The sequence below is a fragment of the Uloborus diversus genome, chromosome 8 (assembly GCF_026930045.1).
Source record: "Uloborus diversus isolate 005 chromosome 8, Udiv.v.3.1, whole genome shotgun sequence".
Lineage (NCBI taxonomy): Eukaryota > Metazoa > Arthropoda > Arachnida > Araneae > Uloboridae > Uloborus > Uloborus diversus.
The window spans coordinates 10,311,506-10,336,240 of NC_072738.1; the positions used below are offsets into that span (position 1 = coordinate 10,311,506).

Below are 24,735 nucleotides of genomic sequence, written 5' to 3' on the forward strand. Positions count from 1 at the left end.
AAGTCATGCGCAGACGTCAACAGTAAGGACATTACATTTTCCGTTTTAAAAGAGTTCTTTTTAATTTCGAAATATACAGTGGGTGGCCAAATTTTTCGGAACACTTTCAAAAATTCACATTTTTAAGGATTTCTCAAGAAATAAAAGTCCTATTGCTTTGAAACTTTTGCCACGTAAAAGGTATGCTTCAGCTGTCAATTTACAATAAAAATTAATTACTCTTTAGGGGATCAGTAATAAATTGAGGAAAACTAAAATGGTTTTTGATCATTATTCATCGTAAAGAGCTGAGAATAAGCTGCAAATTTCAGAAATTAGTTAGCTTACTATGTACAATTATTCTACATAATTTTGAGCAAATACCACTGATATTCACGAAGATATGAGCATTTCTTTCAAAACTACGAACAATTCTTGGATAGGCGACGAGTCGTTCGCAAATATTCTGTTTGAATCATGAATCACACTCGACGATTGCAAGCAAATGTTGCGAACGATCCCTCAGGACTCTTCGCCTATCCAAGAATAGTTGAAATTCGGCTCATTAGATCGTGATAACTTTCCGATTTTTTAAGATATTGAACTGAAATTTTATTATGAGTTGAAGAATTCTAGTTGGGTTTCATATTGTGAAATTTATAAATTGCTATCTCTCGGGCATGCGCACGCGCAGTGAAAAATTAATTGCTTTAAATGTCCATATTTTATCAAATTTTCAACATTTTATCTCCAAATTTTAGTATTACGCTTCTCTTATACGTTGTCACGTTTTCTGAAAGTTTTGTAATTTTTGATGAAAAACTTTGCTTGTTATGAGCCAAAAACCTTCAAATAAAATTCGTAGTTTTGAACGAAATGCTCATATCTTCGTGAATATCAGTGGTACTTGCTCAAAATTATGTAAAATAATTGTACATAGCAAACTAACTAATTTCTGAAATTTGCAGCTTATTCTCTGCTCTTTACGATGAATAATTATCAAAAACCATTTTAGTTTTCCTCAATTTATTACTGATCCCCTAAAGAGCAATGTAATTTTTATTGGAAAATGACAGCTGAAGCATACCTTTTACGTGGCAAAAGTTTCAAAGCAATTGGACTTTTATTTCTTGAGAAATCCTCAAAAATGTGAATTTTTGAAAGTGTCCCTAGTATGTGCTGTATAATGTTGTTCTGACTCCCCTTAGTTATTTATGACTATTTAATAAAAACAAGACGTACATGTGGATTAGCATAAGTTATGAACGTGATAAAAACCAAGTGATATAAAACTTATTGATGATAAAAAAAATTTGAAAAAAAAAAAAAAAAAGAACCGACTTCAAAATTGCTCTAAAAAGTGAAAAATAATTTTACTCTTTAAACACCATTGATAATAATTTTAAACATAATTTTTGAAGTTGGCGCAAAAACAAAAAGTAAAATCCAGTGTAACGATGCTTCGTTCATATTTTTTTCAGAAAATCATCCAAAGTTAGGAACGAAACATTTATATCGTTACCCAAATATGCTATTATCAATGCATAATGTATGTGGTAGTGAAGAAACTAGGCTTTGTTAAATTTATAGTTGTAGTTGAGTTATGGCTGTGAATGATCTTATCTATCGTTTTTGCGCCAACTTCAAAAATTATGTTTAAAATTATTATCGATGGTGTTTAAAGAATAAAATTATTTTTCACTTTTTAGAGCAATTTTGAAGTTAGTTCTATTTATTTTTTTTTTTTTTCAAAATTTTTTTATTTCATTCTTTTTAGTTTAAATGTAAATATTTCAGAAAAAGTAAGAAGTTATCTAGCAAAACGTTTGGCTCTATATCACTGTATTGCATCAGAGAAGCCTTTATTCAAAATTGTCATTACAATTACTATTAATGTTACTGTTATATGGCACCAAACTTTTATAACAATGGGCTTCATATCATTTTCATCATTTAATAGGGAAATTGCATAAAATTTACTGTTTTTTGCCCATGACTTTTTTTCTAAGGAACAAATATGGTCAAACAAAGTAATGGGACCTAAGTTGAGCCATTCCCTATCCATTAAAAAAACGTATCATCAAAATTGGTTCACTAGGTGAGACGCAGTGAGTGGACAAAAAAAAAAAAAAAAAAAAAAAAACACACACACACACATACATACGGTATGAACTGATAACCGCCTCCTTTTTGAAGTCGGTTAAAAAGAGTAAGAACTGAAATTTGAAGTGATATTAAAGTGGTAATCATTAAATGACACGTTCGTATATGAAAGCCAACACCCTATTAGAAATATCGGGCAAGTATATTTCTCTAGAAAGCGGTATAGTTAGTACAAGTTGGCTACTTTTGGCAGAGTAAAAGTTTTTTGCTCATTTTTAACCCCCGACACACAAAGGAAGGGGGTTATAAGTTTGACGTGTCTGTGTATCTGTTTGTCTGTCTGTGGCACTTTAGCGCCTAAACGGATAGACCGATTTTGAAAAGAAAAAAAAAATGTTCGAAAGGAGAGTTGATCGAGAGTGTTCTTAGCTAGGTTGCATATTCGAATGACATTAATTAACGAAGATATTGATTTAGAACCTCTAAAAGATTTTTCGCCATTTTCGCAATGAAAACATAGTTAAAAATTTTAACATTTAATACCAAAATCAAGAGAATTTTTTTCAGCGTCTGATAGAATGTGTTTGGAACTTCCATGTTTCATGGAAATCGAATTATAACGTTTTTTAAAAGCACATTTTAATAACAGCTAAGCCTTCATTCACGCCATTGATAACCGAATTCATTGTTGGCCGACAAAGGAATAAAACGTAATGATTTAAATTTTATCTGTAGCCAGTTTTTATTTAATAGCAAATAAAATACTTATAATTGATTTTTAATAATATAACGCTTTTAAAAGGATTTTCAATCTTTCCTCTTGATTCTACAGTTGCAATTCAGCCGGGGGGTTTTAAAAATTTTCAATTTTACCCTTGCTTGTAAAAAACATCATCATATTTTTAGGTTATCATCTTCAAATCCGGAGAGGGGCTTGAAACCGGATGCCTGGGTAATTGATTTGCATCGTTTGGTGGTAAAACTGACCAAGCCTCCTTCCCCTTCCCACATTTGTTACAAGGAGCTCCTTCCTATTTTGCTATTCAAGCTGAAATTTATATTATACATTAGCACGTCGTTCATCCGGATCTTTGGCTCACATTTGTAGACATGTTTTAAAACTTCATTTTTACATAAGAAACAATTTAAAATCGTAATAGATGAAGTTACTGTAAGTATGCCAAACATTAGATTTTTATTTTGATCAAATATACAACTCCTTTCCTAGATTGTACAGTAGGTTATCGTAAATTAACAAAATCATGACGTATTTGGAATGCCAGCCTGGTATGCGCAATTGAAACAAGCCGTCTTTGGGCCACATACAGACGTGAACAGATTCATTACATCAAGAGGTCGAAAAAAAGCTTCTGCTCATGTCTCGAACATTAAGAAACATTCATGTGAACCTAGCTCAAGTATATATGCTGCCGTGTGCAGGTAAACGGCAGTATCGATAGAAATGAGTTTTCGAGATATTTGAACAAATGTGTTGTGGATTCAATACTAACAACAGAAAAATGTTGGAATTAGACAAGTTTTTTAGCGCCTTTTTTCAGCGGAAACCAAATAAGCGCGCTTGTACAACAAAAATAACGTACAATACATGACAAAAATGCAGGAAAATGAAAAATTTGCAGTTACTGCCCTTTACCTGCACACGGCAGTATGCACTCGGCTTGAAATATACAAATCATATGTCAATAAATGAAAATTCTTCAAAAGCGAACACAAATAATTTGAACCATTTTAGAGCTTCAACAACTTTAATCTATCATACAAATACATTGATAACAACAAAAAAATAAGTGTCCACAAATGAAAACATTTATTAGTTTTCTTTCTCCTGAGGATCCTTGGAAAAGAAGTCAAATTTTTTGAGCATTTCTTTCAAGTTTTCAAACTTTTGGATTAACGGATGGCTCTCTTTCTGCTCCTTTGAAACATAGAGTTCATTATTTTGCAGGTTGTACCAGGTCCAGTGGATGGCTACAATTCCTGGCACAAAAACAATTAAAGGTGCATAATCCTTCCAAATCTTCCTTAAACTCGCCATAAGGAATTCTGTAAATAAGTTAATAAATTATTACGCGCGTAATTCAAACATGAGATTAAAAATAGAAAAGAACATACAGTAGAAGACCGTTATAACGCCGACCTATATGACGCAATTCTCTATAAACCGCACAACTTTTCAGAAGTAAACAATAGGTTTTGAAGTTAAAAAAACTCCCTCTGTTTTGCTTTGCAAGCACTAAAATTGTAAGGAAAATCAAATTTAGAAATAGTTTCTCATCTTTCCATCTTAATTCAAAGCTTTTAAGAGAAAATTAGTACTTACAGTAAATAGAAAATACCAGATGGCTCTTGAAAATGCAGCTGTTATGCAAACCAAGAAGCTAGCAGAAGTGCAGGATTTTAATTGTGAAACATATTTATTTGTGAATAACTAATTGTAATATTGGTGCTTTAATACTCATTGCAGATAAAACTCATTCTAAAGTGCTAATATATAGATATATTCTGAATATTAGTTTCAAAATTTGTGAAATGATCTATATAACGCAGAATCCTGTATAACGCAAAAGCTCTGGTCCCAAGGTGTGCGTTATAACGGTCTTCTACTGTATTGCATCAAAAACCTTAATCCGCGATACAATCGATACAATTAGCAAGTATAATGAATCCTAAAAATACAGGGTGTTTCAAAATGAATAGCGGGGTTTTAACATGCTATAATATTTATTACACCAAACTTACAGCCACAAGTGATATATCAAATGAAAGAGAAACTCAAACAGTTTTTTGTTTGTTAACCATCAGTGCGCATGCGCGTGGAATGTTTCTGCTGCAATCCGCTAGAAAGCGCTTATAGCAAAGATGGCGACTAAAGAACAGAAAGCGTCTGTTTTACAGAAAACTTCATCTTTCAGCAAGATGGTACGCCACCTCACTGGCATAATGAGGTACGCGAATGGCTTAACCTAACTGTACCCGACCGCTGGAGTGGCCGTAAAGGGCTAATGACAGGGCTTGTTTCCCATGGCCTCCACGTTCACCCGACCTAACGCCGTGTGATTTCTATCTTTGGGGGTTTATGAAGGATCGTGTGTATGTGCCTCCACTGCCAGCCGACCTTCCCGAATTAAGGAACAGGATTGAAACAGCTGTTGCAGCAATTACTAATGAGACACTCATCAAAGTTTGGGAAGAACGCGCATATCATCTTGACGTGTGTCGAGTGACGAATGGTGCTCACATTGAACACTTGTAGGCTATTATGTAAAACTGTTTGAGTTTCTCTTTCATTTGATATATCACTTGTGGCTGTAAGTTTGGTGTAAGAAATATTATAACAAGTTAAAATCCCGCTATTCATTTTGAAACACCCTGTATTTTGTTTAGACGATCAAAATTAAATCTGCGCAACTGCATTCCCGAAAAAACAGGTCGACTTTCTTGCTGGTAATATTACTGCATAATGTATTTACTTTGACTTGCAATGGGATAAGTTAAGGCCCCTATATATATATATATATATATATATATATATATATATATATATATATATATATATATATATATATATATATATATATATATATAGCGTCTATAGGATAAGCTATTTGATGAATACATTTTCTTCCACACATCTTTTAAAGCAATCAAGATTACTTATTGATTTCACTGTTATAGCTTGACGTTTCTCATTCTACTGTCTTCGTGATTGGAGTATATCAAGTCACGTGATATCTCACACTGATGTGGTGAGTGGACATCAGGTCTCCTGATGTTGGTCTGTCGTTGACAGATAGTAAGTAACGAGGTAAAGATCTAGACCATCGTTTCCCAACCGGTGGTTTGCGAACCCCTGGCGGTTCGCGAAAATAATTTTTTGATGGCGGAAATTTAACATGCTTGTTTGAGATGAAGTCTCAAATTCAAGCGTTTATTGTTCGTCATTTATTCATTTGCCTCTTGCACATTCGATACTTTTTGGATACAAATGTTGGTAACACTTGCTGACATTCTATTTTGTAAATTTACAGAGCTAAGTCTCATTTCAAGGAACGGGTTTTCACTGATTTCGTTGAGCATGATAGAATTGAAAAATCCTCATATAGGCTTCGTACTACAATATGAATAAAGTGAAAAATCAACGTAAATAAAGCACAAAGTTTGACGCAAATACAGCATATAGCTATTTTAAGGCTACAATGGAACCACTTTATCAGTGCAAAACGCTCACCAACGCAACCGAAAGTCGCGAGAGAATTGACAACGACCAAGTGGACACCGGTATTTATACCATAGAGGGCCAACCAATAGGAATTCAGGACACAAGACAACAAACAACCAATCAGCAAACGACATGTCAACCCCGGGCTTGGCCCTCTTTGGTATAAAGACCGGTGTCCGGGTGGTCGTTGTCAGTTCTCTCGCGACTTTCGGTTACGTTGGTGAGCGTTTTGCACTGATGAAGAGGTTCCATTGTAGCCTTAAAATAGCCAAATGCTGTATTTTCTTCAAAATTTGTGCTTTATTTACCTTGATTTTTCAATTTATTCATATGATAGAATTGAGCCCAGGCCGAAAAAATTCAACTTTTGAACGCAATGCATTTAGATGATAAAGCATGCGAATGCTTCAGTTTTTTTCCGTCTGATTGGAGAGTTCGATCGAACTTGATGGAAACATTAAATGGAGCATTTGCGAGCGTTTGAACTATTTTTACTTAATTTTCTATGTTTAGTTTCTTTACCATTTGAGTGCAACGAAGAGCTATCGTTGTTCTATTTGAGCTTCGCCTGAAATGTGAGGGACACAAAAAGTGCAATAGTTGCTACAGTTAGGTACGTAACGTTGTAAAAAAAATTACGTTCATATTAAAATATGAAAATATGCGCTCCATGTAAAAAAAGAACTCACAAAATTTGCGCAGAAAAACTCTCTTGTAATAAGTGAGCATAAAAATATTTTTGTTGGTAAAATGTACCGTTTATGTAATAACTAGCTGCATTAACCGGCTTTGCCCGGTCTACCTTGAAAAAAACCATTGCGTCAAGTGAAGTATCTTCAATAACCGGGATTAAATGAAAGAAAAAAAAACCATCGTGCAAAATTTTCTCGCCAAACAATGACGACAGATACTAAAATACTTTTAAGAAATTAAAATAAAATGAGAAAGATGGATTTAAAAGACGTAACCATGGAAACACAAAATAAATTAAGCTTAAGAATTGAAAATGAAAAAGATGGATTCAAAAAGCGTTACCGTGGAAACGCAAAATAAAATGGTTAAAGATTTGAATAGAGAGCAGATTTTTGAACTTCATTTAATTCGCTTGTAACTTTTTTTCTAATGGAGATTGAGGGTTAAACATTCGACCTTAAGTCGAGTTAGATCTGGAGTTAAAAAAGCAGCTTAATGCTGTCAAAACGAAAACTGTGAGACAATTCCTTCACTTTTTAACCGACTTCAAAAAGGAGGCGGTTATCAGTTCATACCGTATGTATGTTTTTCTTTTTTTTTTTGTTTGTCCACTCACAGCGTCTCACCTAGTGAACCGATTTTGATGATTATTTTTTTTAATGGATAGGGGATGGCTCAACTTAGGTCCCATTACTTTGTTTGACCATATTTGTCCTTTAGAAAAAAAGTTATGGGCAAAAAACAATAAATTTCATGCAATTTCCCTATTAAATGATTAAATTTAAAACCCATTGTTATGAAAGTTTGGTGCCATACGACAGTAACATTAATAGTAATTGTAATGATAATTTTGAATGAAGGCTTCTCTGAAGCAAGCATCAAGTTTCTTCGGGGGGGGGGGGGATATTTCGATAATAATAGGGAATCTGGCGCTGTTGTCTCATTTTTGGCTTAAATAATTTTATTTTGGTAACCTTGCTGATTTTTAGAACCCTATGTGACTTATCGAAATCTTCCCTTCTTCAGTGCGGGGATATTTCGATATTTGGGAATTTGGCGATCTTACTTCATTGGCGTCAATTTTTGGCTCCAGCGCCAGCGCGAGAGGTATTTTTCTTTGCATATCAAATCAAAGAGATCGGAAACATCTATTCACATAGGGTTACTATAAATCAGCAGGGTTACCAAAATTAAATTATTTGCGCCAAAAATGAGACGACCGCGCCAGATTCCCAATTATCGAAATATCCCCTTCAGTGCTATTGCTCCATAGTGGGGGGGTAAACCTGACCTGGAAGCGAGGTGATGCAGTGATTAATATCTGCTTAGCCTTCACAATGCTACCATTAGGTTTGCCTCAACTACAGTAGTATTTTTTTCGTTATCATCTATGCCAATAACAAATGATGGGAGCTAAGTAAGAAAAGACAGAATTGCATCATGAGCAACTTAAATGCTGTGAAATGTAAATTAGTTAGGATAAACGTAATACTTAAATGGTTATAATTAAATTAACTACACATTAATTCTAAAGAGGAACGAAGACAAGTTTTTAGTGCCAATCGCTTAAAGTTTAAGGCGTGTTTATAGTTTGTTTGTTTTTTTAATATAGAGCATTTTTATGAAATAAATAAGGTGAAGTCTCGTGTACTATTTCTGAAATACCTACATTTACACTAAAAAGAATGAAATAAAAAAATTTTGAAAAAAAAAAAAAAAAAATAGAACCGACTTCAAAATTGCTCTAAAAAGTGAAAAATAATTTTATTCTTTAAACACCATCGATTATGCTTTTAAACATAAATTTTGAAGTTGGCGCAAAAACGATCTAGATAAAATCATTCACAGCCATAACTCAACTACAACTATAAATTTAACCAGGCCCAGTTTCTTCACTATCACATAAATTATGCATTGATGACAACATATTTGAATAACGATATAAATGTTTCGTTCGTAACTTTGGATGCTTTTCTGAAAAAAATATGAAAGAAGCATGGTTACACTGGATTTTACGTTTTGTTTTTGCGCCAATTTCAAAAATTATGTTTAAAAGCATTATCGATGGTGTTTAAAGAATAAAATTATTTTTCACTTTTTAGAGCAATTTTGAAGTCGGTTCTATTTTTTTTTTTTTTTCAAAATTTTTTATTGATGGATTTAATGAAGAAAGTAGTGCCTAAATTTCAGCTTAGCCTAAAAAAATTCGAGCTAAAAACGTAAAAAACTCCCGCCGCAATTAAGTTAGAGCATTGGAACAAATTGTGTAGAACGCAGAAAATTCTTCCCTTTCCAATTACTATTTGCGAGTAATTTTTCACCCCCATATTCGGGAATTTATGTGAAAATTGGGTCTAAATTGGAATAAAAAAAGAACTATTCATCGAATTTTTTTCGAACTGGTCTGCAAACCTTCTCAGGACTTAAAGGAACAAACTTTGAAAATTTCAGCAAAATCGGCCCGGTGGTTCTCGAGTTTTGCGAGTTCAAACACACAGACGCTTTTTGGAGACTTCATTTTATACTATGTAGAGATAAGAGTTAATTGCAGACGTTTCTACTATATTTCAAAAATAAATAAATAAAAAAAAACATGCATTTTATTCCGCATTTTAGCATAAGTAAAAGAAAATTCTTCAGCACTAAAACGTTTGATGTACATCTGGAAGAAAAACGATCAATTTGTTAATCTGAGACATTTTCTCTAAAAAGTTATTTTTTAGATAATTTTTTTTCTTCTGATTGACTGATTTGGCGTTACGAATAAATGTACTGTTGTGATAGAAAAAGACAATGACTAAGCTGGCGGTGTATTTCATGTATTTTTGCTTTAGTCCTAGCAAATAGGCGGTAATTTACTGAATATTTTAAATTGTGTTACCCCATTTGGATAAAGTTTCCGTGGGAAAAATGAATTTCAGCATATAGATAAATGTAGGAGGAATTTAAATGCAGAACCTAATGTAAGACCGAAATTGTCAGACACGACTTCTTTTTTCCACAACCATTCCATTAAGGATTTTTTCAAAGAGAGTTAGTTGAACCTCAAAGAATTTACCACTCTGTTTGTTTCGTTGTATTTGTTTTGTAATAATGTTTTAGCTATTATTTTAGCATGTAGAAATGTTTGTACTTATATATTTTGTGATTATTATTTTCGTTTTTCAAAAGAAAAAAAAAATCATGATAAAAAATAAATAAATAAACAAAAAAATTACTGTGTGTGGGGGGGGGGAGGGGGGGTGCTTGTCACTTAGCACTTAGTGCACAAGGGGTTCGCTGAATTTGTACATATTTGGGGAGGTTTCGCAAGGCAAAAAAAGTTGGGAACCGCTGCTCCAGATTTAGAATTCTGAATAGTAGCCATTGGCTAACTAAAGTCATAAAAAATGGTAGCCACTTTTGTTTTTAGGTAGCCATTTTTAAAAAAAATATATTCAGTGCAAAAAATAAATAACCTTAAGGGAGATTGCTCCGAATTAAGATGCCAAGGGGGAGACTACTGATGCTCTACTCGAGACGTCTCAGGATCGGAAGTGTGTTGTCATAGCACGATATACGATATGATTTTTCTTTACTAATAATAAAGCTGAAAGTCTCTCTGTTCGGATCTCTGTCTGTCAGGATCTCTGTGACGCGTATAGCGCCTAGACCGTTCTGCCGATTTTCATGAAATTTGGCACAAAGTTAGTTTGTAGCATGGGGGTGTGAACCTCGAAGCGATTTTTCGGAAATTCGATGTGGTTATTTTTCTATTCCAATTTTAAGAACAAAATTATCATAAGATGGATGAGTAAATTACGAAATTATCATAATGTGGAACCGTGACATGGGCACAAGCCAATTGGCGAGATACGAAATTATCATAACGTGGAACCGTAACATGGGAACAAGCCAATTGGCGAGAAAATTCACCATGCATTATTTGTAAATACACTAGTGAACTAAAAGACCTTTTAATCTTTCTATTATGAGCAAAGTCGTGCGGGTACCACTAGAAACAAAGAAAGAAACACATGGTCGCCATTTTTGGTGACTAAGATTTGAATTTTTGGTAACTATTTTCAATGAAATGGTTTCCCGCTGGCAACCGCTAATCTAGAGTTTTAATAACAAGGTCCATTGTTTTATATATATATATATATATATTTTTTTTTTCAGGTGACATTTTTCACAAACTTTTAATCTTTTCACATCGTATTGTCTTTTTTTCACTTCATCATTATCGCTACTATTTCAGATTGTTATTATTTTATTAAAAGTTGATGACACAAAAGGAGGTGAGAGGTGCCATCCCAACGGAAGTTCAGAGAAAAATTAATTACTAATAAAATCAACTACGACATAATTTACATCATTTGTTTCACCCATGGCAGGATTAAATTTTCTATTTAATGCACATTTTTTCCAGAGCAATGCTTCAGATTTACTTCTTAATTTACTAAATGAAAATTTTTCCTAATAGGAGCAAAAGATTTAAAAATATTTACTGGATAAAATTGACTCGAAAATAGAAGAACAAAACACCAATATGCAGGGGTAGACGTGTTCAACTTGTAATATATAGGACATTTTCCATGAAAAAGATAGGACAAATATAGGACACATTTTGTGAGTAATTTTGCCGTGATAAAATAAACAATACATAGTTTATATCATCAAATTATTCCTGCACTAATTATTATCAATTTTTTCAGTTAACCATACTGCTTACATGATATGAAAAATTATCATATAAGCTTTGTGCAACAAGATGATTAAAGTGAAAAAACAACGTAAATAAAGCACAAATATTGGAGAAGATACAGCATATAGCATTTCAAGGCTACAATGGAGCCACACAAGAGAGAGACTCAAGAGTTCTCTCGCAACTTTTGGTTGTGTTGGTGAGCTTTCTGCACTGATGAAGAGGCTCCATTGTAGCCTTGAAATAGCTGTATGCCGTATCATCTCCAATATTTGTGCTTTATTTACGTTGTTTTTTCACTTTAATCATACTGCTTACAGTTAAAAAACTCTAATAAAAATTATAACTTATATCTAGATTTATTATCAAGATTGACCTTTATCTAGAGTTTAATGTTCTTGAAGAAAAAAACTGTTTACTTATGTATGAAAAATATTTAAATATTTTTAAACAAAAATTAAATGTGATATCTAAAGTAAGAAAAAAAAAAGTCTAAGAAGCACAAATTGCAGATTACAGCAGACACGTGTTTCAGCGTTTCAGGGAACGCCTTTTTCAATGCAAAAAGGAATGAGCTTATGGAGGAAAAGACATTCGACAAAAAACTTTTGTTGCATGTCTTTTCATGTCAAAAACAACAGAAATAATGTAAATTTGCATCCTCCTAGAAGTTGCTACCCGCGCAACTACGGGTGGGGGGGGGGGGCAAAGGGTATCGACTGTGTACAAAAGGTAAGCCAAAGGGTATTGCTGCTGCCAAGATCTGGCCGTGCGATTCCTGTATTCACACAAGTAGGCACAAATTCATTTCAAATTTTACGGGGTTTGAATCAGAAAGGAATGGACCCCTACTGTTGAACCTTCTATTCTGCTTTTAAATTTACGATTTGTCTTATCTGTGTATGGTTATAAAACTATTTCAATGGTGTAGTTATTCAGTAGTACTTAATAACATTCTAAACTACTGGGCTTATACATTTTTCTTTTTAGTTTTTTTGGTTTTTTACGCATATTTTTACTTTTCTGATTGGGATAGATTCCTACAAAGTATCTGACTGTCTTTGAAAATCGGGAAAGTTACAAATTAACTTTCTAATTCTTAAGCATACAAGTAATATTTCAAGATGAGCATTCCTGCAGGTATAAGAGAGTTAAAATGGCATCAATAAAGCATAACAGGGTATCATAGTCCTTTAGCACGGTTGAGCACTACACAAATCCTTTTCCGGAGAAACCTAGGCGAGAGAAGAAGCTTTCTACACAGGATTTTAAGAGGCTCCAACACGATTCTCATCGAAGGAAGAAAACCGTTATTTTTTTATTAGCGATTGTTTGACATTCATAAAGACACTGATTTTATTGAAGAGGAGGCTTCAAATGATCTCACAAAAAAAAAAGCCACAAAAAATGAATGTAAGATTCAAGTCAAATAAGTGATAAATGTACCATGCTTTTTCCATTCTTTGTTCTAAATTCATATTGATATCACTGCCAATTGTTGATTATTTTTGAGCATGTGTTGCAAATAATTAAATATATTGGATATTTTCACATTACAAATGAATGTGAAAGAAAACAACAATTTTCAACTTTGAAAACCTCTCCCAAAAACACTGCCCGCAACACTGAGTTCGAGTGAAATGATGGCATTATAAACACTATTTTTCTCTTTTCATCAAGGTAGAAAGTAAACAAGCCACCAAGTCAAGTGACTATATAAATTATAAACACAATTCTTGTGTGTGTGATTTGTATCTACTCAAGTCTGAATATACTTCTCAGTTAAAAAACGCCACTCCTCATTCTGTGGTGAATCCCATCAACTTTAAGAATTAGTGATACTTCTTTTTATTTAGAAAAAAGTATAAAATAGTTGGCAGTTAAGATTCATATTCTGTGCCAAATAACATCCCAAATCGCGAGAGGCGAAAAAAGAAAAAAAAAAAAGCTTCTTCTTAAAATATGAACTGACGTTTTTTACATTATCCAATTTAACTGCAACTTTTTCATATGTTTTACTTTTTCAACAGACCATCTAATAACATCATTGCCCTTGAGAATTCAAGATTATCTTATGCATTTCAGTTTTAAATTCTCTTTCCAAACTTGTCGAAAAAATCTCCATAAAGCAATGAAATAGGAAAAAGAAAACACAGATTTGAAGTTTTGTACTCACAGTGAATAATCTTCACGTTTATTTTACGTAACACACATTTTACAATTACTACAGCATAAATAAACAAACAGAAACAAATCCACGCGGTTTCAGTTATACCAAGTCTCAGTTTTCTCAAAATACCTCTTTGTCTTTTTTTTTTTTCATATTACGATTATACGGAATGAAATTGTAACTTTACTAACCTTCGATTATCAAATGTATTAAAAGGAAACCAAAAAATGTTTTCTAATGCCCCCAAATGCTCCACGAACATGGAAATAAAAAAAGTCGACAAGTAATTTTTAGGATGAAGTGAAGTGATTGTTTATTATTTTTTTTTATTGAGTTTTAGCAAGTTATGAAATTAAAAAGAGAATTTCCTCATGTGTCATTATGGATTGAAAAGTTTTGTTTACTGTTTTATTTAATCGTTCACTTAATTCTTAATCTTTCATCCAATGGAATTGAATTTTTATAGATAGATTTTGTGAAATATAATTTTTATTACTACGCACATCACTTCTTGCGATACTTCAGTATCTCCACTTATGAAAACAATATGAGCATTGTTGAAGGAATCGGTGACGAAGTTACAGTTTTTGCAGCATTTATTTTAATCATAATTTTAGCTGCTACAGTTACATTTTTCTTAAACGTAACACCTATCGGCAATGGCAGTTCTTCTCGAGACGTGCTTATTGATTCAAACTCGAATGAGCTGGTAAATGCAAATCTTTTTTTTTTTTGCAAAGTTGGATTGCTTTACGTGTTTCATTCTCATTTGTTATTTCTTGTGTGCTGTTTTAAATTCCTTAGAATTTTATACTTTCATATGTGTAAACATTTAACTAGACGTTTCCAAAGCCATATAAGTATTTAAGAGTTATTAAATGATTTAATTTAAAAACAAAAGCAATAAAATTAGTGATTTTGTGGATTTATAAATTTGACTGTTTTGTACCTATGTGTCGCCCCAATATTGATCCAGTGCATGTGGTCAGAGAGATAAAGATGTATAATTATTCCTCTTCCAAAGTAAGAAAAAATAGTAGTACCGTATATACTCGCGAAAAAGTTGACCCCCTACTTTTAGGCAGAGTTGGCTTTTTGCCGGCAGAAACTGGTTTTTGCCCTGCCAGTAGCAGAAACTGGTTATAACCGGTAAAAACCGGCAGAAACTGGTAGAAACTGGCAAAAACTAGAAAACGTTTTTAATAGCTCTAGTAATTACTTAATGACAGGCAATTAAGTAAAATGAAAAATATAACTCCATTTTGTCATTTCAAAAACTTAATGTAATAGTTATTTAATAATTAGTGTAAAAATATGTTAAACAACAAGACTGACATTTCCAGAGCAAAGTAAAATTTATCATAGTTGAAATTGCTATGTGTTAGAAATTTTAGCCTTGTAATGTTGTAAACCTAACAAATTTTTCAGTTTGTTACTTATAATTATTTTGTTTGCATTTAATATAAAGTGTAATATATATATCAAATATTTAAATAAATACAGATTTATTTTATTTCATTAAACTCTAAAATACAAGAACTTGTCATTTTACACTTAATATAACTGAATAAAGCTATTCTCAAAGAGCTTAATCAAGCAGTTAGACTACTGATAATCATTTACTCGCCTATATGCTCAATCCAAAGTATTAGGGAGTAAATTTATCCTGTAATCAAGAAGAAAGTGCCCACACTTAACTCACAAATATTAACCCTGATTATGTACTTTATACCATTGCTTTACAAAACAAATCGGCCCCTTTTCCCAAAACCTATTTTCTTAATCACGTTGTAACAACTACTCCAAATACCGCATGGTGGTCCAGTTTCAAAAAATGTGCTATAGATGAAAGTTTTGTGAATCTTGCTTGTTCTTTGAGGATAATGCCTGCTAGTTCTGCTGTGATTGAAAGAATCTTTTCAAATTTCTCCGTTGTGCACAACAAATTGAGAAATTGGTTAGGTTTAGAAACAGTGTCAAAACTTTTATTTTGTGACAGGCTGCAGCAGTGTGAAAACAATGTAAAATTTGATTTTGAATGGTGATAGTGTTGTAAATAAATTGTATTTGGGTTAATATTTAATTATTTTTCTTATACATTTTCTATTGTATGTCAGGAATTGCATTTATGTCACTTTTTGAGTTTCTGCCATAAATGTGGCAGAAAGGGGTTTTTGCCATGCCGGTTTTAACCGGTTTCTACCAGTGGTTTTTACCGCCTCGGCAGAAACCTGCCAACCCTGCTTTTAGGAGAAAAATCAGGGGGGAAAATCAAAAATCCGCGCATAAGTCTAGCCCCTACTTTCTGAAAAATTCGGGAGTATTTTGTCATAATTTTGAACGTAAAAGTTTTAAAAAGGAGGAAGATGAAATGTAATAAAAAATTTTATGTTATAAAACGTTCGGTTATTAATTCTTTTGCACAACAAGGGTTCACTTCTGCAATCGCGATTTTTGTAAAGGGTTCTATTTTGCTGTTACGATTTTTGTAATTTGTTGCTTTTATTTTGAATAAATATCAATAAAATTCTGCCCTGTAGCCATATTTCATTATTTTTATTTTAAAAATGAACACTAGTTCGCTACTATCGGTAGAATTCATGAGTATGGCAATTCCTGCACTTTTTGCGTAGTCGGCCATTTACTGTAAATATTTTGTCTTTATTTCAAGGTCAGACCATGTAAAATTATAGCAGAACGTGTAAGTATTTACTCCTATAATGTCTGCTTAAAAGGGTTGGACTAAAATCTGGAAAATGTTCGTGTTTTGAGTGTTTTTTTTCCCAAGAAATGTTTGGGAAATATTTCCAGAAGTTCTGCCCCCGTATAAGTCGACCCCCTAAGTTTTAACCTTATTTTTTTGTGCTAAATTTCTCGACTTATATGCGTGTGTATAGGGTAATAAAATATGAATCATTAAAACGTAACACAAAATGCATCAAGAAAAAAACTTTGGTTATAGTTTAAACTGGAGTACTGTAACATGTGCAGGAGGAAATTGTAAACAATGTACAAAAATTTTATATTATGGCTGAATACTAGAAAAACATTGCCGAGCATTTTTAGAAGAGTTTGTTGATTTAAATCAGCTTGCTTTAAATCAAGTGAATAAGAAAAAAAAAATCATTGCTTGAATCAAGTGATTTTTTTAACAAAATCATTATTTAAAATCAGTTCATTTTATTTTTATAAATTAATTTTTCATTTTTAGAATGTCTTGCCCTAAATTAAACTACATTGCATTATACAATCTTAACTTCGAGAGGAAAAACTACAAACAACAATGCTAAAACATATTCATCTCATCATAATGTATAAAAATTACGCTTTGTGTAAAAAACAGATGGAGGAAGAAATTGCAGAGGAATTTTGTATTTTAAGGGACTGTGATACATTTACTAGTCCATTTTTTTGACAAACGCCGATTTCAATCTTTCAAACAAAAAGTTAAACTTTTGCCAAACTTGAACTCCAATGTGATTTACTGTGATATCATTTGAAAGCTGGTAGGGTTGACCAGTTTTTAGTAGATTTAACGGAGTATAGCTCAAACGATTGTTTTTGAAAATGTTGTTTACAGATTTTGGCGCTAATTCAACTTTTGTACATTAAATGTTAGAAATCTTGTAGCTCCCTGAAAAATGTAACTATCTTGATGCAAAAGTTTCATTTTATAGGATTTTGTCGACTTTTTTCAAATATGTTCTTATTTTGTGTGCAGAATTTCAGAAATTTGTTTTTTGGCTCATTTTTCTTCTATCTATTGTAATTCGGTTGTGATTACGAATTGGGCACGATAATATTTGGTTCTATGCTCCACTTGGGCTCTTTTAACACCCCCCTTTCTTTTGCCAGATTTGTTCAAATTCACCCTGTATATTTTCATCTCAAGATTGGATAAGTTTTAACTACAATGAGTATATTAAAGTACTAATTATACAATATAATATAGATATTGTCATACACAAATAAATATGTGTAGCAAAATCAAATAAAGAGTTTTAGTGTACACTTCATAGTTTGCATACCATCTGTGATTTCAAGAGCAACCGATGTGAAAACAAACTTTTAATTGAAAGCTTTAAATCAAAATGTTTAGACAAAAAATTTCCAAAACTTAATTTGACAAAAAAATTTCACGTTTGCAAGGCGGAACAGAGGTCCTTTTTAAAACTGGCAAAACTTGTTGTTTACTTCCGAAAAGTTGTGCTGTTTATAGAAAATTGCTTTGAATAGGTCAGTGTTACAAAGGTGTACTGTATTATTGTTGAAATATCTATAATCACACTTTAATTGGTTAAAGCAAACTTGGATAAATAACGTTTTGCTATTGGTCAAGGCTTACTTGAAGCTCTCTCCAAGGTCCTAAATTTTCTTAAGTTAATTCTTTTCTTTTGTCTATATTTTATTTATCTATTTCTCATTGGTTGTTTTACATTAGAAGCATATTGATTGGTTAACTTACTAATCCTGGACTAAAACTGTAAATAGTCTATGTGCTTACTCTACTTTGGTTCTTTGGTTATTAAGTATTACATTTTTTGCCATTGTTTATGTAGATAGTTTCTTCAACATTAATAAATGTGTTTTCGATCCACGGCATGATAATCATTTAATATTCTCAACAATTATATAATGTACATAAAAAAACTTGTTTATTTTACATTTTGTAGAAACATTGCATGTTTATATTTACAGGTATCAGGTCCTGGTTCTTCAAGAAGCTTGGAGCACTCCCAAAGTAATGAAAATCGTGCAAATAGAACCAGAGCCTCAGATTTCTCTTCCATTCATTACGAACTAATCAGAACTGAAGATCAAAATGGTACATTGTCAGGTTCGTCTGAAGCTGAAGCAACAGACGACCCTGAAGAGCTAACTTCTGAGGGAGAACATACCAATACCCCAATTTATCCCACTATTTCCGATTCATCTTCCCCCTCTAGATTCTTCACCATTCCTTCAGAGGAAGGAAGTGAAAGGTCAACAGAGCAACTTCATTCTGAGACAGATGCAACAGAACCACAGAGTTCACCGCCACCTCCTGGATTCTTCACCCCTCCTTTGGGTGGAGAAAATGTCAGAACAACGGAGCAGGAGAATTTAGAACCTGGTGAAATTCATGTTAGATTAAAATCTTTAGATGACACTGAGAGGACAGTGGTTTCTTTTCAGACAACAAGGATAATTGATTTCAAGAGGTAAGTTCAGAAAGCATGAATATACAGGGTGTCCACCCTTAAAGTGGATCAATAGCTAATTCCTAAACCGTTAGAGATAAGCGTATAGTTCCATTTTGAAAATATCTTTAAATTGCGCAAAGACTCAAAATTCGTAAAATTTTTGTCAAAAGATGAAATTTTGAAAAAGTTACAAAATTTAACTTTTTATACAGTCCCCTAATAATAGCAATGATATTTAGTAAAACATTCTGGACACACTAACATTTACAACTAAAAAAATAAACTCTTCTACGACTAAAATTGACCGAGTTATGAAGTTTTAAAAAATCACTATTTTTGAAGATATTATGACGTGACATCAGCAAGTGAGCTCATAAGGGTAGAGCCGCTATATAGATAGGCCGACGCATCAGCTTGTTTAGCCATTTTGGATCGGATTTTTCATTTTTGCACTGTTTGGGTTACCACAGCAAAGTTTCGGATTTCGCCAAATTTGCATAAAGTAATATTTTATTTTATAAACAATTCACATGCTGCTAATAATTGCTTACAGTGAACCCCAGTGGCAGAAACGATGCGACAGGGCGACGATGTCGCGGACAGCTCTGTCCGCGCTAAAAACATAAAAATTGTCCGCAAAAAAAAAAATAAATAAAGCTGTCCGCACCTGTCCGACATAATGAACTGCTGACGCAGGGAGAGAATGATCACACACCTGATTATTCTTATTTGCCTGCCTGCGGCACTTATAAAACAAAACAAAACAATCTTTTTCAAATTGTTTACTGAAAAAGTAAATCTGAAATCAAAATAACGCATATTTCTGTGTAAAAAAAAAAAGTCGGCATATTTCTGTGATGCAAGTGATACTTAACTAACGTATTGAATAATTTTGCTTATTTGTTTTTATCATATCGTTAGCAGTGTTTTTATAAAGTTCTCTAAAAACGCAGTGTAAGAACTTTTTCTTCCCACTAATGACTTTTTTTTTCAAGTCTCCGAATTTTCGGTGAATATGTCAGTGATATTAATAAAATTCAATATGCACCCCCGTTAAATGGTAATTCTAAAATTATTTTATTTTAATAAACTTTTTTATACTTTTTTTGCTTCCATTTTGATAAATGCAATCTGATTGCATCCGATATGAGAATTGAAATTTTACTCTTTTTTTTCAACCTAACTTTGCTTCATATTTAGGCATATAAATGAAAAGTCCATTAAAACCCCATTTTAAAACGAAATTCTGTTTTTGTTTTAGTCAAAAACTTAACTGCTGAATAGATGGTTTAATTTTAGTTTTTCTGCAACTGTGTCTATAGATATTAATGAACTGTTTATCATAGGCTTCTAAAATGCAATTCTAAAACAATTTAAAAAAAATTCTTTTATGAGCCATTTTTATATTTTCAAAAAATGAATTGATTTTTCACAAATAAAATGAACCCTGTGAAAAATCCTGGACAGAGCCCTGTTCAATAGCCAACACATGTTTGCAAATGTCAGGTGCCCACCAAGGACAGAGGGGTGAGGGGTCATCAGATTGCACCATTGAAACTTTTAGGAGGTAATTTGAGAAAGATTTTAGTCTCAGTTTTGGGGGGGGGGAGGTCTCTTTCTTGGGGGGGGAGGGGAGTGCTTCAAAGAATTTGGGGAAGTGAATCATCGTCTTTGGGGGGGGGGAGGGGGTCCTGCCTTATTTCAAAAATAATTATTTAAAAAGACTGGTTTATTTTTTTTATTGAAACCACACCCGAAATGTTGCAGACAGATTATGAAGTTCTAAAATCTTGTCGCAGACAGCTACAAAACTTTATGCCACTGGGCAGTGAACAATAAACCAATGCGATAACTCACCAGAAAAGACAATCACTCAAACATGCGCTCTGATCCAAAGATCCAAAAATGCTGAACTTAAGTTGATGCTTGGGCTCGTATATGTAGGGGCCTTACTTAAGGGCAGGTATGTGAATTGACAAAGTGTGTTAAAAGGTTTAAATTTGTTTTGGGCCTTGTTATCAGGGACAATATTAACGATTGAAAAGACTTAGCAAAAGTGCTATTTATAAGCTCAAAGTCTATTTATGGTTAAAAGGAGGGGGGTGGTATTGAAGTGGTTTGTCGTTCTGTTTTAAGAATCACTAATTTCCATTCCCCGAATATCATTAAGTAAATGGACATTTTTTTCAAAATTCAAATCAAATATTATTCATTAAACAATTATATTCTCTTTTTTTTTGTTTAAAAAAATATTTTTGTTTAATGTCGGGGGATTTTTGTGCAATAACGTGTTGCTTATTGTCCTCATTAGACCAAAATTGATGTTGCTCTAATTTTTCAGATTGCTATGAGGACAGTTGTTTTTAATATTTACTTAGGGAGTAAAATTTTCATTGTCATAGTTACAAATCATCTGTGGTTTGATTTTATTCATAGTTTTTTCAGGGCTTAACTCAAGCATACGTTATCAAAAAAAAAAAAAAAAAAAATGGGTTTCTGTGTGTAAAATTATGTTTTTTCAGAAAAAACCTAAAGTTGAACTTAAACAGAAAACCTTCATCTCCATACAAAATTTCGAGATTACTAATTCTCATCATTTAAGATTGATCAGGAATAAAAATACATGATGGTATACGCTGTAAATTAGCTTTATGATAAGTGTACTGGTGGATATCAGCCATAAAATCTTTATCTTTACTTCCGCATTTCTTTTTTTTATGGATAAGCCTCATATTACCTAGTCTAAAAAATTAAATCATAATATTATGACAGGTGCAAATTTCTTAGTCATTTCTATTCCATTCCATTTGTGGAAACAAGAAACCCAACCAATAGGCTTTTGCAATTTGTGATTGCGAAAAACATAATTTAAATTTAAGATTATTTAAATTCAATTGTTTTTAAAATCTTAAATTCAAATTATATTCTTCACCATCATGAATTGCGATAGGACCCTACTCTACGAGAATATTTAAGTTAAGGAGCACCTAAAGTATTGCATTGTTCAGAACCTCTAGCATTGTTTCAGAAAAAGAATTTGTTGTAAAGAAAGATTCAAGCCACCGCTTTTATCATCTGCTCAACTTTTTTTTTTTCTTTTTTGGCCGGAAACTTTGGTTACAATCATTAAATGAAATGCTTAGAAAAGAAAAAAACATTTTTTCAGCATTACAAAATTATCATCTGTCCTCAGAAATACCATGACAAAAGTTCTTAATTATTCAAACTTTCACGGTTCTCCTTTTCTTTTAAATATATACTTTTTTTTCCTTTATCAGTACTCTGTAAATTTAAATACAGTGATAACCTTTTACATAAATTGAGGTACAAAATATGTTTTCCAATCAAATTCATGTATGGAAATTAGATATTCTTGAAACAAATAACATTTTAAAAAAGCTTTTAATCATAAATATACCTGTGAGCTTATAAATAGTACTTGGAGAGTCTTTTCAACTATTCGTATTTCCTCCTGATCACAAGAACCCAAAATGAATTTAAACCTATTAACTCACTTTGTCAATTCGCATACATGCCCTTAAGAGCTATCTCAGCTTTTTTTAACCCTCTCATTTAAAATTTAAATTAAAAAAAAATTTTAATTTTGAAAAATTTTTATTGAGTTTGGTACAGTTATACAGGTTGTTCTGATTTAACCTGCAATACCTCTTTTTTTGCAACCGTTAGTTCTAGAGTCATACTTCCAATCGCAAATACAGTAAAACCCCTTCTAACGGACACCCCTCTTATGCGGACAATTTTTTAATTCCCCAGTTCCAATGCAAATAACATTATTAAACCCCTGTCCTGCAGACACCTCTCTATTGCGGATAAAAAAAATTGTCCCTTTTGTGTCCGCATTAGAGGGATTTTACTGTGTATTCAAAATCAGATGCAGAGTTAAGATATTAAAAGTTCGGAGCAAAAATAAAAATGAGTCAATAATTACAAAATTTAACTTTTTATACGAACCCTATGTCCCTTAATTTATATTTAGAGAAATAATCTCCATTGAAAACTGTTACTGACACAAAAAACTTAACGTTTGTCCAAGCAAAACTCAAAGAGATATTCCAGTTTAAAGTTTTAAGGGACCATAATACAGAAGATGAGATTGGAACTTATCGTCCTTTCAAAAGAATAACAGGTTGTCAAGGCAAAAAAAAAAAAAAAAAAAAAACAAGATATTTATATTTGTCATTGCTATTCAAAATTGAATGCAAATGTTATATGCTGTGATGCTCAAAAACACTACAAAACCTCGAACAATTTGAAAAACCACACTCAATGCACACAACAAAATCAAACCAAATTTATAAAAACACGGTAAAATATGGTTTACTAAGAAACAGAAAAGCAAAGTAAGAGGCTCCATTTCAGCAGTCCTCTAGTATTTGTGAAGCTGGTCAACTTCTTGAATAGAACTTCATTGCTGCAAAGATCCCTGTACTATAATTTAAATTTAGCATGTAATTTTTAATCAATTCTTACTGATGATTTATTTAATGACTTTGAGTAGTATGTTGCGGTTTAACTTTTTTTTCATTTCAATTCTTTAATCTGCATCACAGGCTGCTGGAAATTTTTTTTAATGCTAGGCTAAATACTTAAATCATTTCATTCAAAACAGTATTTGTATTTCTCAAAATATCTTTTATTTTCAGAGCTCATTTTTCTGAAGACCTTGAGAATAATAGAACTGTTCGTTTAATCTTCAGTGGCCAACTACTTCAGGATACCGCAACATTGCTATCATATGGAATCAATGAAAATTGTGTGATACATGTTCAAATTTTGTCTGCACAAGCAAGACAAACCACTTCCCAGTATAGCCAAAACAGCGACTTAGACTTAAGTCATTTGCTATGGCCTCTTCTATCAGTTATTTTAGGAATTTGTTGGATACTTTATTTCAAATATCCAGATTTTTTCAATTTGATGTCTTTAGGCATGTTATTTCTCTTCACTGGAAGTTTCGTTTATTTTTATAGTCAAGTTCACAACCGATAATGTACAAAGAACTAAAAGTGTATTGTCTGCTTGTAAATTATGCCTTAAGATTCAAATATTAAAACTTGTAAAAAAAATCTGAAAATAAAAGTTTTTGTATGGTACAAATATACAGTTGTAAATAGTGAGTTTTTTTTTTTTTTTTTACATTTTTGTTTTTTGATATAGTTTGAATTTCATTGTTACTTTCAATAGTTAATATTTCATTATTTTTAACGTCATAATTAAAAAGTTATAAGAACATAATTTTGGCTTTGAACATGATTTGTAGCTTTGATAGGACTTACAGATACTTAAAGTGACCTTGTTTTCTTGAAGCTGTTACATTTGTTCCTTCATGTTTCAATGTACTTTTACTCAGGGGCTGTCCATCAATGATGCCACTTTTTTAAAAACACATTTGATCTACTCTACTCTTTGTCAAAATGTTTCACCTTTGTCTGCCCTTATGCTCTATCACAGCGTTTCTTAAATTGTGTTCTGCGGAACCCCGGGGTTCCACAGAGCTCTCTCAGGGGTTCCGTGAGACATGAATGTTATCTTTTCACACATTTCATTTTTTTAACTCAAAATATTGATAGAAATAATGCCTTTTCAATTTAAAAAGTAAATTTCCTTTTACTTTCGTATACTAATCTGAGCATTATTACTCATCACTTTTCACCTCATG

General features: G+C 32.3%; 1 protein-coding gene across 1 annotated transcript; it reads left to right on the top strand.

Moving 5' to 3' along the window:
* Positions 1 to 14,211: 14,211 nt before the first annotated feature.
* Positions 14,212 to 24,066, top strand: LOC129228085 (transmembrane and ubiquitin-like domain-containing protein 1). Its single transcript, XM_054862723.1, has 3 exons — positions 14,212 to 14,581; positions 18,571 to 19,073; positions 23,720 to 24,066. The coding sequence occupies exons 1-3, from the start codon at positions 14,420 to 14,422 to the stop codon at positions 24,063 to 24,065; spliced, it is 1,011 nt and encodes a 336-aa protein (XP_054718698.1). The 5' UTR covers positions 14,212 to 14,419; the 3' UTR covers position 24,066.
* The last annotated feature ends 669 nt before the right edge of the window (positions 24,067 to 24,735 follow it).